Consider the following 15,401-nt stretch of genomic DNA (forward strand, 5'->3'; position numbering starts at 1 on the left):
TCTATATATTTAGGTCTATTTTTATATATAGCTACATATATTTATATATTTCTACATATACTTATATAAATCTGTATTTTTAATATATCTGTATACTTTAATATATTTTATATATACTTTCATGTATTTTATATATACTTTTATATATTATACATACATCTGCATATATTTTTATATATACATTTATAGAGAGATATTTTAATATATTTATAGGTATTTATATCTATTTATCTCTGTCTTCTACCTATGTTATTTACATCCTATTTGTGGAATGCAAGGTGAGCACATAGTTCAAACACCCACCACAAAAATCATTATTGATTCAATATCTTGTTCCAAACATCAATTTCAATCTATTGGAAAACCAGAATGGGCTTATACATATTTATAATTTATCATTTTGGGTTGGTTTTCTTTTAATACCCAGAGTCTCATCATATTTTTTTTCCTCTTGAAGATGCACCTGGTGATTTTTGATGTTGTTGGAAGGCAAACTCAATGCTGTGTTTAATAACCATCACCTGTGTCCTTCTGCCTAATAAACAGTTCTGCTTCCAGCTGTCAAAAACGGGAGGGAGGGAAAAAAAATCAAATTTCTGCCATCAATCAGCAGCGACAGCCCCTTTAACACGGTGTTTGAGGGCACTGAGGGGATGGGAACTGCCTGGGACACGGAGCTTTGGGGCTTCCACAGCCAAAAAAAGCTTCCAAAAGCTCCATCCTTGAGTGCAGAACAGGGAATGTTCACCTGGAGACACCTCAGGGAAAACCCTCCTCCTGCAGCAGCTCATCCTCTAAACCCAGACATCAACAGAAAGTGCCACATTGGGATCTCTGTTCCCAAAAAAGTAGCGGTTTTGGTGGCATTTATGTAGTATTTACCTTTTATTTATGCAGTATTTACCTTGAATTTATTTAGTATTCACCTCTTATTTATTCAGTACTTACCTTGAATTTATTTAATATTTACCTTGAATTTATTCAATATTTACCAGAGAGTCTCACTGTTGTTGCCTCTGCCATGATTTTTCATCCCCAATATTTTTCCCCCCCAAAATATTTTTTCCCCCCACCTTTTTCCCCATTTTACTCAAAAGTGACCAATTCCTGACGTGGGGCAGCCGATTCCCCTGAAAATCCAAATATTGGGTTACAAACATCACTGTGAAATTCCAGGGAAAAAATAAAACCCAGCCGAGCTGTGTGAAAACACAAGGCTGGAATTTGAATCACCTAAAGGATCCCATCGTTTGGTTCTCTGGGTTTGTGATGTGTTTTAAGCAGAAATTAGAATTTCTATTACACGGTGTCAGAGAGCTCTTAGCATTTATAAATGCTCACTCCTCCTGCAAGTTAAAAAAAAAATCCTGGGCTGTAATTCCCACTCTGGGTCTCGCCAGGCACTTTTCAATCATTTCTCTCTGCTAATTTTGGTGTCACCCTCATTTCTTTAAAGAAAAAAAAAAAAAAAAGATTCATTTTGAGCAAATTTGTAAATGGCCCTGATGTGTTCTACAATTTAGTCAATTACTGTTTCAGCCTGCAAACCTCCCGGGAAACGGAACATACATGGCCTCAAGGTACGAATTTCAATAATTGTTTCGGGAAAGTTAGATGGATTTGTAATGCTGTGTTCCACTTATTGAAATGTCAAATAAAAACTGCACTTTCTTGAGCTCTGACAAGCAGATTTAAAAAAAAAAAAATCTGATTTTTTTGGGGGGGTGAGAGGGTGGGAGAAGGACTCATCCTGCAAAATGTTGGCTGTGATAGCTATATGCCATTTTATTTAAAATGACATTTATATAATCATTTATATATGTCGTTTTATTAAAAATGGGCTTGCTTTTTTTGTTTGTTTGTTTTTAACCTCTGCTAATCAACATTCTTAAATTTTCCTAGTTCATTTATCAACTGTCTGCCACAACTTCAAAGCTTTTAAAGCCTCACCTCAATTCCTGCGATTTGACTCGTTTATCCCAATGTGGGAGGCACCGCAATTGAATCTTTTCACATTTTTGATTTCTCGTTGCTCCTGTAACCACACAGAGAAGACTATAATCATTAAGCGACATATTTTTGAGGGTTAAAAAAACGAGAACAAAACGAAAGATCCGCCACCCCTTTTTTTTTTTTTTTTTTTTTTTTTTTTTTTTTTTTTTTTTTTTTTAGCGCGTATTTAAAGCCGCGATCGCCGGGGCCTCTCTAACCTACATTACAAAACCCTCGCCCATCAGCGTGCCTGGCAAACAGCTAATTAACCTCCCTAACGAAATGAGAAATCCTGTGGCAAATTACAGGTTAATTAGCACGGTTGATCCTCCGGAACGGGGAGATCTGATGGCTCCTTTCTCTCTTTTTCCTTTGCCCCCAGGTGAACACCCGCGCCGGGGCCGCCAACAGCGGCGCCTCGGCCGCCTCCGAGGCCCTTCCCAGCAATAGGTAAGAGCCTGGCTTTTCTTTGCTTTTTCAATCCTTAATTTGCTTTTTTTTTTTTTTTTTTGTCAGAATGGAGTCTGGTGTTGTTGGGTTTTTTGGAAAAGCTGGAGGATTTTCCAGCGGGAAGGAGGAATTCGGGGATGGCGTCGGGGCTGGAGCTGCCGGGGGTTCCCCCTCACGGGTTTGGCGCTGAGGGAGGAGGGAAATGGCGGGAAAATGGGGGGTTAGTGGGGATTCCAGGGAGAAATTAGGGGGTTGCTGCTGGAGAAATGAGGGGTTTATGGGTGTTTCAGGAAGAAATTAGGGTTTGCTGTGGAGAAAGAAGGGTTTGCTTGGTGTTTCAGGAAGAAATAAGGGTTTGATGCTGGAGAAATGAGGGTTTTGTGGGTGTTTCAGGAAGAAATAAGGGTTTGCTGCTGGAGAAATGAGGGTTTTGTGGGTGTTTCAGGAAGAAATAAGGGTTTGCTGCTGAGGGATGAGGGAATGGCGGGAAATCCGGGGGGAAATGGGGATTTGCTGAGGATTCCGGGGGGGAAATGAGGGTTTACTTGGGATTTCAGGAAGAAATTAGAGTTTTATGGGTGTTTTGGGAAGAAATAAGGGTTTGATGCTGGAGAAATGAGGGTTTTGTGGGTGTTTCAGGAAGAAATAAGGGTTTGATGCTAGAGAAATGAGGGATTGGTGGGAATTCCAGGGGAAAAATGAGGGTTTGGTGGGTGTTTCAGGAAGAAATAAGGGTTTGTTGCTGAGGGATGAGGGAATGGCGGGAAATCCGGGGGGAAATGGGGGTTTATTGGGATTTTAGGAAGAAATTAGGGTTGTATGGGTGTTTTGGGAAGAAATAAGGGTTTGATATTGGAGAAATGAGGGATTGGTGGGAATTCCAGGGGAAAAATGATGGTTTGGTGGGTGTTTCAGGAAGAAATAAGGGTTTGATGCTGAGGGATGAGGGAATGGTGGGAAATCCAGGGGGAAATGGGGTTTTATTGGGATTTTAGGAAGAGATTAGGGTTTTATGGGTGTTTTGGGAAGAGATACGGGTTTGCTGCTGGAGAAATGAGGGATTGGTGGGAATTCCAGGGGAAAAATGAGGGTTTTACTTGGGATTCCAGGGAGAAATTAGGGTTTGCTGCTGGAGAAAGAAGAGTTTGGTGCTGAGGGATGAGGGAATGGTGGGAAATCCAGGGGGAAAATGGGGGTTTAGTGGGGATTTCAGGAAGAAATGAGGGTTGTATGGGTGTTTTGGGAAGAGATAAGGGTTTGATGCTGGGGAAAGAAGGGTTTGCTTGGTGTTTCAGGAAGAAATAAGGGTTTGCTGTGGAGAAATGAGGGTTTGCTTGGTGTTTCAGGAATAAATAAGGGTTTGATGCTGGAGAAATGAGGGTTTTGTGGGTGTTTCAGGAGGAGATCAGGATTTGATGCTGAGGGATGAGGGAATGGCGGGAATTCCAAGGGGAAATGGGGGTTTACTTGGGATTTCAGGAAGAAATTAGGGTTTTATGGGTGTTTTGGGAAGAAATTAGGGTTTGCTGCTGGAGAAATGAGGGATTGGTGAGAAGTCCAGGGGGAAAAATGAGGGTTTGATGGGTGTTTCAGGAAGAAATAAGGGTTTGATGCTGAGGGATGAGGGAATGGCTGGAAATCCGGGGGGAAATGGGGGTTTAGTGGGATTTTAGGAAGAGATTAGGGTTGTATGGGTGTTTTGGGAAGAAATAAGGATTTGATGCTAGAGAAATGAGGGATTGGTGGGAATTCCAGGGGAAAAATGAGGGTTTGGTGGGTGTTTCAGGAAGAAATAAGGGTTTGTTGCTGAGGGATGAGGGAATGGCGGGAAATCCGGGGGGAAATGGGGGTTTATTGGGATTTTAGGAAGAAATGAGGGTTGTATGGGTGTTTTGGGAAGAAATAAGGGTTTGCTGCTGGAGAAATGAGGGATTGGTGAGAATTCCAGGGGGAAAAATGAGGGTTTTACTTGGGATTCCAGGGAGAAATTAGGGTTTGCTGCTGGAGAAAGAAGAGTTTGGTGCTGAGGGATGAGGGAATGGTGGGAAATCCAGGGGGAAATGGGGGTTTACTTGGGATTTCAGGAAGAAATGAGGGTTTTATGGGTGTTTTGGGAAGAAATAAGGGTTTGCTGTGGAGAAATGAGGGTTTGCTTGGTGTTTCAGGAATAAATAAGGGTTTGATGCTGGAGAAATGAGGGTTTTGTGGGTGTTTCAGGAGGAGATCAGGATTTGATGCTGAGGGATGAGGGAATGGCGGGAAATCCGGGGGGAAATGAGGGTTTATTGGGATTTTAGGAAGAAATTAGGGTTTACTTGGGATTCCAGGAAGAGATACGGGTTTGCTGCTGGAGAAATGAGGGATTGGTGGGAATTCCAGGGGAAAAATGAGGGTTTTACTTGGAATTCTAGGAAGAAATTTGGGTTTCCTGCTGGAGGAATGAGGGATTGATGGGTGTTTTTAGAAGAAATAAAAGTTTACATGTGATTCCAGGAAGAAATAAGGATTTGCTGCTGGAGAAAGAAGTGTTTGCTGGAGGTTCCAGGAAGAAATTAGTATTTGATGGGTGTTTCAGGAAGAAATTTGGGTTTCTTCTGGAGAGAGAAAGGTTTGCTGGGGGTTTCAGGATAAAATAAAGGTTTGCTGTTGGCGAAATGAGGATTTGCTGGGGATTTCAGGAAGAAATAAAGATTTGCTGGATGTTTCAGGAGGAAATCAGGATTTCCTGGGTGTTTCAGTGTCTCTGTCCTTCAAAAACATTGAGATTCAATTTGGGGCTGAGCTGATCCAACACCAAGGACTTTGTGTTCAAATCTTTGTTGCTTGTTCATTCCAGGATTCTTTGATTTGAAAGTCTGATGCCCCTCCCTTTATAAATTTGTACTAATAAACAGCTTAAATAACAAACTTTTGTACTTTTATTAGCCTGGGGTAGGATTTTTTTAAAGCTCTTTTCAGCCGAGGTGTTTATTTCCTACAGATCCAGCAAAGTTTTGGAGTCCACCCCCCTTATCTTGCTTTTTGCATTCCAGCCCTAATTTGAAAACTCACATTAAGGTCTTAAAATACAAGAAAATTTATTCTCTCTCTCTTTTTTTTTTTTTTTTTTTTTTTTTTTTTCTTTTCCTGGAGATTTGTTTTTCAAATGCTGGAGGATAAACTCCTTTTTATTGCATGAGTTGTTACAGGAAGTCATAATGCTCAATAGTGATGGTAAAAAACCTACAAAAAAACCTTTCTGTATTCTTGAAAAGAAATAAGGAGGGTCTGGCTCCATCTTCTTCCTACAAGAGCATCTCTAAACCATGGGAATAAAATTCTCTGGAGGCTCCTTTCAACCTCAATTATTCTATTATTCTAATAAGCACATAATATTCCATTTATCCCTGCATCAACATCCTGCTCCCTTTTCTCTCTGAGCAAAGGAAAGAAAAAAAGGAAATGTTGTAAAGATTAAAAAAGTGAATTACCAGAGATGAACACAATCAGAGAAAGGCAGAGTTGTGGTGTTTTAGGCATGTTTTTAAGGTGAATTTTGGGGACACAGTCCCACAAATCCAATTTTCACTGTGGGAAATTCCAGCCTCATCCAGCAGCAGGGCTGGAGTTTTTCCCCCACTGAAAACCCAATCCAAAAACCACTAAACCAAATTTGTTGCTCCTTTTGGTCGTTCTATAATTGTGGATAGGAAAAAAAAAAACCAAAAACCCATCCAGGCAAAGTTTGCCCCATCCCTCAAGGAATGTTCACTCCAATCCAAAACTCTTTAAGAAAGAAAATAAAGCTGAAAATCTTTGTGCTCTGCAGTTTCCCCCCCAGTCTGAGCTAAATAAAGCTGATTTTTCTGTCACTGCTGCGTGCTTGGCTTTCAGTTCTCCCTGTACTTTGAGCTTCTTCTTCAAGTGCATTGAAAATGAAGCTTCTAGAAGATTTCTTGTCACCTTATCTGGTGGTTAATTGCCATTCCTTTTCCGAAAACCCTTCTGCACCAGGAGTTTTGTTTTTGAAGTAATTGAAAGTCTCTCTTTGTTTCATGTTCACAAATTGTTAGTCATGAAAGATGACAAGATCAACTTATGTTTCCTTGGAAAACTTAATTTTTCCTTTAAAGCAGCCGTGGGAACAAGAGGCCTATTAAAGAACAAAGCCACCAAATATGAAATCTGTGTTTTCACTGTTCCTGTTAATAATGATCTGTGATCAAGACACGTGCACAGGCCTTTCAAGAATATATTATTTTGTACTTTTTTTTTTTTTAAACTTCAGTAATAAGAGCAGAATGTCCCTTTGAGATAAAGTTTTTGCAGACGTTGCTGCCCCAGGCAGTTTGTTGTGTTGAAGCTCCAAGGAACAGAGTTTGTCAGGAAAGGAGGGGAAAAAACAGGATTTTGTGAGTTTTTGAAGCCATTAAAGGTTTCACCCTTTAACTCACTGAGCTGAGAGTTGGGGTTTGGTGAAGTTCTCTTAGAGGAAATTAATGTGAGTTTTGTTGTTTTGATTTGGGAGTGGATTCTCCTGAAAAAAGCACAGATTGACCTGGAATGGGTGCACAATAGAAAGCTGGAATTTAGGCCTGCCCTGAGATTCCTAAATCAGGAATTGTGTTTTGCTGCTTCCTCTGCTGCAGCCTGGGGTCAGTGGAGGTGCTGGAATTCCTGAGCAATAATGCCTTGGGGAGCTCCAAAACCAGACATGGCACATGAAAACTGCATTTTCCTGTTACCTGGCATGTCAGATCACTTTTTTTTAAAATTTTCCCTCTTAGAGCTGGTGAACAATAGGTTGTGTCTCAGCAGGTCGTACACTCAGGTGTCTAAACCAGCTGTAAGGTGGAAAATACATTGATTTTTCCTTAACTGTTCATTGCTTCTTCATTCCTGCAGCTCAGCAGTGCTGACTGCTCTCACCACACCTTCCCCTTCAGCTTTAATCAGCTTTAATCTGCCCAAAATACATCACCACCAAACTCCCCATGTTCCTCACTTTGTCTGAGGGAGTGAAACAACCCTAGTTGTTAAAAAAAAATTGGTTCTTAATTGTTTTGTTTCTTTTCCAGCTTAAAAAAATCCTCGGCAGAGCTGAAGAAGATCCTTGCCAATGGCCAGGTGGGTGCTCCTCTCATCTCATCCCTGCCTTGTGATGCAGAGCAGCTCATTTAGCCATAAATGTGCTCTTTCAACCCAAAATTTGGGGCTGTGAGAACCTTCAGGACGAGTCCTAAATCTTGATTTTTGATTTTGCTTTGGTTGTCACAGCAATTTCTCCAGATGTGCTGATCAGGTTTAGCTGTAAATGGATAAAGGCCCTGAGCTGCTGCTGCTGCAGTGATTCTGAGGGAGAAAATTAATTAATTTTGAATAACTGAGTCAACTGCTCACTTAGAATGACCTTTGTGGGGTTTGGGGCAGGAGATGCTGAAATATTTAGCAGGTTCTTGCAAGGGAACACTCTGTGCTGTGAGTCGTGGAATGGTTTGGGGTTGGAAGGGATTTTGGAGCCCAGGTTGAAAATCCTCTTGTTCTGAATTTTCTGCCAGGGGTGAGATCCTTCCCCTATCCCAGGGTGCTCCAAACCCTGTCCTTGGACACTGGATGGAGAATCCAGAATTTCCCTGTGCCAGGGGGAAATTCCTTCCTAATCTCAAACCTCACCCTGCCCTCCTTCACCTTGAGGCCACTCTGCCCCTTTGTGTGGTGTTAAATTAACACTGAGCTTTGATTTTAAAGGTCTTTTCCAACCTCAGCAATTCCATAACTGTGTTATAAATCCTTCAAAAATAAGGCAAAAAATCCATCCAACAGAGCAAGAAACCCCCAAAATTGTAGAACACCACCTTGTTCTCTTTTTGCTTCAGCCATTCAACCCCTGGCACCCAAAATTGAAGTTCTGATGTTTGTGGGCAAACACATTCTTTTTTTTTTTTTTTTTTTCCCCCATTTTGAGTTGTGGGGGTGGGCTTGCAATGACATTAAATATACACATTGAACTGTTTATATTAAAAAACCCCAATATATTTAATAATTTATATTTATAATTATATAATTTATAAAATGATATGTGTATAGTTTATGATACATATGATTTAATAAATATATAAATAGTAATTGAAGAATTATCTCAATCATTTGTGTGTATATTTATATTTCAAAAAATTGTAAAGAGCAGCCATTCACCCCCTGGCACCCAAAACTGAAGTTCTGATCTTTGTGGACAAACACACACTCTTTTCTTTTTCCTCCCATTTTGAGTTGTATGGGTGGGCTTGCAATGACATTAAATATACACATTGAACTGTGTATATTTACATAAAAATAATTTTTAATAATTTATATTTATAATTATATAAATTATAAAATTATAAGTATGTTGTTTTTAATACATATTATTTAATAAATATATAAATAATGATTTGAGAGTTATATCAATGATTAATTAATGTGTATATTTATGTTTTAAAAAGCAGCCCAGATTCTGGAGCAGCCACAGAAATGTGCTTTAATTTGAATATTTGTCCCTTCGGCAGCCTGGGAGGGAGGCACCTGTCCAGGGGCTGGGAGCTGCCTATTAGACTCTATTGACTGAGACATCTGTGTCACTGCAAATAAAAGACTCTTATTGATTTTCTTAACTGCTCTTCACTTCCCCTCGTGCCTTCCCAAGGCTGAAATCTTAATTATCTCAGATGCCTATTCAGTGCTTCACACAATGACCTCTCCAGGCCTCATTGGCATTTCATGAGTCCAGGGCTCGGGCTTTGGCAGGAAGATAAAGCTTGGGGTTTTGTGCTGTCCTTCAGCTTCACCTGGAATTATTATTTTTTTTTTTTGGTGGGGGGAAAAATATAATGGGATTTCCCCTCCCAAAATGCTGGTGAATGGCTGGAGTGCAGCTGGGGAATGGGGATTTTAGGTTGAGTTTAGTATTCTCCCAATTCCTGCCAGATGATTTTTTAAATATTTTAGAATTCACAGGTAAATAACTTATTTCTCTTGGTGGGTTGGAATTGTGGGAGTAGCAGCAGCAGGTGGATGAACTTGTAAATCAAGGTGGTGCTTACCTTGATATTACTGATTTATTTTCGAGTAAAATCTCTCTGTGATTGGCTGAATTTGGCATTTTATTTATTCTAAGCAACAGGAAACAAGTGGTTGGGGTGCCTTGCAAGGGATTCCCAGACTTGTTCCCTTGGGTTTAGAATTTTAAAACCAAACCTCTTCTTGCAATATTAAAAATGTTACTTAAACTCACCAAAAAAAAAAAAAAAAAAAAAAAAAAAAAAAAATAGGGATTAAGTGTCTTTCCTTCTGATATTAAAAGAAGAAAATAAGAATCAAGTTTTGTACTTAAACCCAATAAAGAAAAGAAAATAAGGATTAAGTAGCTCTTCTTATGATCTTAAAATTGTTATTTAAACTCATTAAAAAAAAATCAGGTACTTCTTATGATATTGGAATTGTTACTCAAGCCCACTAAAAAGAAAATAAGAATAAAGTTTTATACTTAAATCCAATTAAAAAAAAGAAAATAAGGATTAAGTACCTCTTCTGGTACTAAAATTGATACTTAAACTCACTAAAAAGAAAATAAGGATTAAGTAGCTCTTCTGATATTAAAATTGTTACTAAAAACCACTAAGAAGACAAAAATAATTTGATTTTAATACTATTTTTTAGTCAACCTGATGGGAATTAATTTATTTTTTGTTGAGAGCAAATGCTCTGAGTTGTGTTCTGTGAAATTTTGGTCACAGATGCACGACTGGCCATGGTTTTCTAGATAAAACTTTTAACTTTTTGTTCATTTTGGGGGATTAAGTCACACTCACCATTACTTAAGTCTGGCCTGGGTCATTATTTTTGATTATTTTTTTGGCAATTCCTGCTTTGAGGCATCCCTAATGATATTCCCCCAGTAGTTTCCATTTTGCTTTAATAAGGAATTCATATTAATCATTAAAAGAAAGAGGAGGGGAGGGGGAGGACATGATTCTTCAAGATAATCAAATATTGACAGGTTAGAAATAGCTTTCTGCCTGGCTTCATTGATATAGGTGATGTGATATAAATATTTATTTCTTTCCTGTCACTCAGGGTAAATGCCACCAATTGATTCAGCATTGATAGAGTGTCAACAGTTCATAAGGAACATTTGACTGGCTCCTGTTAGTCCCTGCCCTGGAAAGTGGGATTTACTAAATCTCCTCAATTGGCTGCTCCTCGCCCCCAGTCAGGATTCAATGGGCATTTGGGCTCTTAATAATTCACCAAAAAACACCAAAAACCCAAAAAAAATACCCTGATTTCATCCCCAGCCAGGTGGGAATGAAAGGATTAATTGGGTATTTTGGCTCTTAATAATTCACAAAAAAATAATAAAAAAAAAACAACCCTGGTTTCCTCCCCAGCCAGGTGGGAATGAGGGGATTAATTGGGATTTTTTGGATTAATTAATAATTCACAAAAAACCCCATATCCACCCTGATTTCATCCCCAGCCAGGTGGGAATGAGAGGATTAATTGGGATTTTTGGATTAATTGGGCATTTTGGCTCTTAATTAAAAAAAAAAAAAAAAACACCCTGGTTTCATCCCAGGTGGGAACCAGAGGTGCTTTGTTTGCTGCTCCCTCCTTGGCTTTCCTGTGGATTCCCTGAATTTTGTGGATTCCCTGAATTTTGGCAGCCAATCCAAGTTGGGGTTTGCAGGTTTTAATATCCTTTTATTTATCTCCCTTTATGATGGAGAACCCAGTTTTCCCAAGGAAATAAATGAATCACCCCGTGCTTTTGGCATCTTTATTTGAGCCACTAAATCAGATTTTATCTCCCCATCAGTGGCTGATCCTCCCAGCATTCCTGGTTTTCCCTGGAATTCTGGTTTCATGAGGCTCAGAGGGTGGAGCTGCTCCTGTCCCTGTTTTTTAGGGAATGATTTGTTGAAAATATTCAAATATTCCCTTTTCCCAGTGGGCACCAAGCAGGAGAAAAGGGAATGTGTTTGGTGTCCCCAGTTCTGCTCAATTTGTTGTTCATAACTTGAGTAACCTCCAAAAACATCTTTTCTTTTCCCCCACCAAGAAGCAAAAATCCAATTTTTTCCGTGGTATTGAGGGTTCATTGGATTTCTCTTCAGAGTTCTTGGTTCAGGAGGACATTTTTGGGAATGAGGGAGATATTTGTTGTTTGTTGATTCAGATCCTCCAGTTTGGAAGAGCAAAACTCGTTAAAAATTACCAAGTCTGCAGCCTGAGAGGAATTATTTTTTATTTCAGGGATCCACTTGTAGAGTCTTTCATATTTTAAATCCCATTCATGAGTGATTGTTCCTCATGAGGAATAATTTCCCTCCTTTTTATTTGCTTTTTTTTTTTTTTTTTTGATGAATACAATAAGCAAAGGAGCTTTTAGTAATGAAATAAATGTTGATTTTCATAAATCTTGGTGGTGGAATGGGCCCTCCTAAGGAACCTGGCCCAGGTTTAATCACAAATAAGTAATAAAATAATCACCTTTTGCTTTGAGTTGTCTCAACTCAGGTTTTCCATCCCTGTGCAGCAATTCCAGTGAGAAACCACATTTTTTTCTGCTCAGGTAGTGAAAAGAAAAAGCATCAATTTTGGATTAATCATTTCTGTCCTTCCAACTTCTTTTAAATCAATAAAATATTTCATTTTCTACTCGTTAGAAATGCTGAGTATTGACTCTTTGGGACATTTGAGCTTGTTATCATCGCTTGTGTTAATACACAAAAATGACATCTTTAAGCAGCCAGGCCAAGCCACGTGAAATATTTAACTTGCTGTCCCATAAAATACAAGTAATTACTGAAAATGAGATAATGTTTCTTAGGAAAATAACTTTTCAAAGCAGGATTTGCCCAAATATTTTCTGCTTTAGTGATGAAGCAATGGGGGAATCTTTCTGGAAAAGAAAATTGCTTTCAGCCCAGAATTAATTCTGTTTAAAGCATTTATTTTAAGGGATAAAAATGCATTGCAAAAATGCCTTTAATTTGTGCAAATTCAGAATAACTGTGTTTGTCCAGGAGAAGTTTGACCTGTAATTTTATATTTGAATTCCTTCTTGGGCAACGTGTTAAGCTGTTGTAAAAACCCTTATTAAAAAATAAAATATGCTAAATTCAGGAATTTGCAGGGACTTTTATCAACTGCTGCTGAAATTTCTGACCTATCCCAGTGAGCAGAAAAGATTGAGGCAAAGAATCTGTTGCTTATTTCAAGGAAAATCACTTTTATTGCAGTTCCAGGCTCGTTTTTTCTTTAAAAAGATGTTCTTTAGATTAAAAAGTAAAAGTATAAATTGAGCTGTGCAGCACAGAGGGAGCTGCCACTCAATTAGGGTTGATTATGCTGATCCCAGAATAAAACCTCAACTTTTCCAGCTGCCAGGATTGTTCCCGTTCACCTCCAACTTTGGCTCTTGCTGATGTGCTGCTCTGGAGCCCCTTTTCCTCTCAGCATCAGTGCCCTGACCCTCTTGAGCTATATTATATCATTCCATTTTGACACCTTTTATCAAACTTTAATGAAATGACCCAGGCAAACAAATTGTCATTAAACTTTCCATCACTTTGTCCCTTGGTATCGTCTTTTATAAATTGGACAGCAAATGTTGTATTGATCTTCTCGTTCTTGCAGCTGAACTTGAAATGACCCAGACTGCTTGTTGTTTATGGCCTGGAGTTGCTTTTCCTTGACATTTCCATCCCCAGGATGACATCTCTTTTGTTTTTCTTTCTTTCTTGTGGAGATGAATGAACAAGACATTCGATACCGAGACATCCTCGGCCACGGCAACGGAGGCACCGTCTACAAGTGAGTGAAGGGGGGAGGATTTCACTGGAAATCTGCCCAAAAAAATTCAAATTTCACCGCAGTTTTTTGGTTCTGGTGTTTTGGGGTGTAGGTAAGGCCTTGCTGCTCTGCAGGGAAAAAAATAGAAACTTTTAAGCTGTTCTTGGGTATTTTATTCTGGGTTTAAGGCAGCTTTGGGGCTTTTCTGGGTACCAAGTTGAGGGTTTTCACAGGTGGGATTTGAGATGTCCTGGAGCATCATGGATTGGCCTCCAGGATTTGGGATTCCTCCTGGTTTTCCTGGGAATGACAGCAGAGGGATGTGGTGGCACCAGTGCCCTTCCCTTCTCTGCCCCTTCAGAATCCTTCACCCCATTTTGCTGTTTTTCCCTCCCAACCTCATAAACTCCCCCAAATTTTGGCATTGAAGCTCCTACCCTGCAGCCAGGATTAATTTTAATGTTGTAAAAATTAAAGCAGCACAGACAAGACTTGCCTTGTTGAGACAACTCCTTCTTATGCCTCGTGCAGAGTTTAAACTACAGAATGTAATATCTGGGACTTAATAGTCTGCAGTGGGGTATGAAAAATATTCCACTGGGAATTAAGAAATCCATACTTTGTCAGAAAGCCCTGAGGGAGTAATAAAGGTTTCCTCCAGAGAGCTATTTACCATATACAGTAACCCAGCATCCCATTAGGGTTTTGTTTATACCTTAGACATTTTCACTTTGATATTAACATTTAATTTATTTTTTTTTTTTTACCACTAAAATGTTTTAAAAGCCACGGTGCATTTAGTTTAGTTTCTAATTGGCTGCCAGCATTGCAAAACAGCTCCTCCTGGCAGAAGGTTTGATGGGAATGGACTTCCAGAGCCTCCAAGGGGGAAATGCAGTCTTGGGGTGGACTCTTAAAATCAGGTTGGCCCTGGGGGGTGGAAGGTGGTTTAGAAATCTCATGGATATTTTCTTGGTGGAGGATATTCCTAGAAGTCAAGGAAATGGTGTTGTTTTCTGATTTTATTGTAGATAGGAGAGAGAATGTTGAGCTTTGGAGCTCAGGCAGTGACTTGGGGGTGTCAGGTGAGGAGGCAGAGAGGGTTCCTCAGGGAATTTGGGTAAAAGGGGGTGTAAAGTGGATGTTCCCTGTTGGACACCATCCTGTATTGCTGGAGATGTGGAGCTGGGAGCCCCTGCCTGGAGTGGGGCCTGTGGAGAGGGAAAATCTGACCTGGAAAGGAGGAGCCCCCTGCTGTGTCAGGGAAGTGTTCATGGTTTTATCCTGTTCTTATTTAAAGTCAGCAGCTGCAGTGACTTCAGAGTTTCTCCAGTCCAGGAGTCACTGCAGCCTTGTCCAGGGAATGGGCACTGGGTTTGTGGATATTTCACACGTTATCATGGAATCCTCAAATGGTTTGGGCTGGAAAGGAATTTAATTTATCCCATGCCACCCCTTCCATGGGCAGGGACACCTTCCACCATCCCAGGCTGCTCCAAGCCCCAGTATCCAACCTGGCCTTGGGCACATCCAGGGGCAGCCACAACTTCTCTGGGAATTCCATCCCAGCCAGGAATTCTTTCCCAATATCCATCTAAATCTCCCCTTTTCCACTCTGAAGCCATTCCCTGTGTCCTGTCCCTGCATCCCTTGTCCCCAGTCCCTCTCCAGCTCTCCTGGAGCCCCTTGAGTCCCTGGAAAAAGCTCTGAGGATTCCCTGGATCTTTCCCTTCTCCAGGTGAACATTCCCAACTCTTCCAGCCTGGCTCCAGAGCAGAGAAGCTCCATCCCTGTGGCACAACCTCCAACCTTGGAGCAGCTCCCCCCCTTCCCAAAAAGTTCCCAGTTCTCCTTCTCCACTCCCCATCAGGAAATCAGGAACTGCAGCAGGAATCCTCCCAGGTGTCTGCACTGCCCCAGCCACAGAGAGCAGCCCAAAGCTATTTTAGTCCAGTAAATCAATGGACATTTGTCAGGTGAAATGAATTGCAGAGGTTGGGCTGTTTCCCTCTCTGGTGTGGGGCCCTTGGCTCGGGGAGGAGAGGCCGTGTGGGGATCGATGTGCAGCTGAACAACCAGCCTGTCTGCACCCTCCTCTTTATCTTTTTGTTACCCTTATCCTGTTTTTTTGGTTTGTTTTTTGTGGG

The 15,401-nt window shown here is 40.3% G+C and overlaps 1 protein-coding gene across 2 annotated transcripts in view; it reads left to right on the top strand.

Moving 5' to 3' along the window:
- The window catches only part of MAP2K5 (mitogen-activated protein kinase kinase 5), a gene marked incomplete at its 5' end in the record, with an annotated part of 132,505 nt that overhangs the window by 16,038 nt on the left and 101,066 nt on the right, over positions 1–15,401 (top strand). For both annotated transcript variants that reach the window (XM_083870730.1, XM_083870731.1), the window contains 4 exons: positions 1,540–1,580; positions 2,375–2,442; positions 7,500–7,548; positions 13,211–13,275. In XM_083870730.1, the coding sequence (XP_083726856.1) occupies positions 1,540–1,580; positions 2,375–2,442; positions 7,500–7,548; positions 13,211–13,275 (223 nt within the window). The remainder of the gene's footprint in view (positions 1–1,539; positions 1,581–2,374; positions 2,443–7,499; positions 7,549–13,210; positions 13,276–15,401) is intronic.

Source organism: Zosterops lateralis, assembly GCF_965231275.1.
Source record: "Zosterops lateralis genome assembly, chromosome: 13".
Taxonomy (NCBI): Eukaryota; Metazoa; Chordata; class Aves; order Passeriformes; family Zosteropidae; genus Zosterops; species Zosterops lateralis.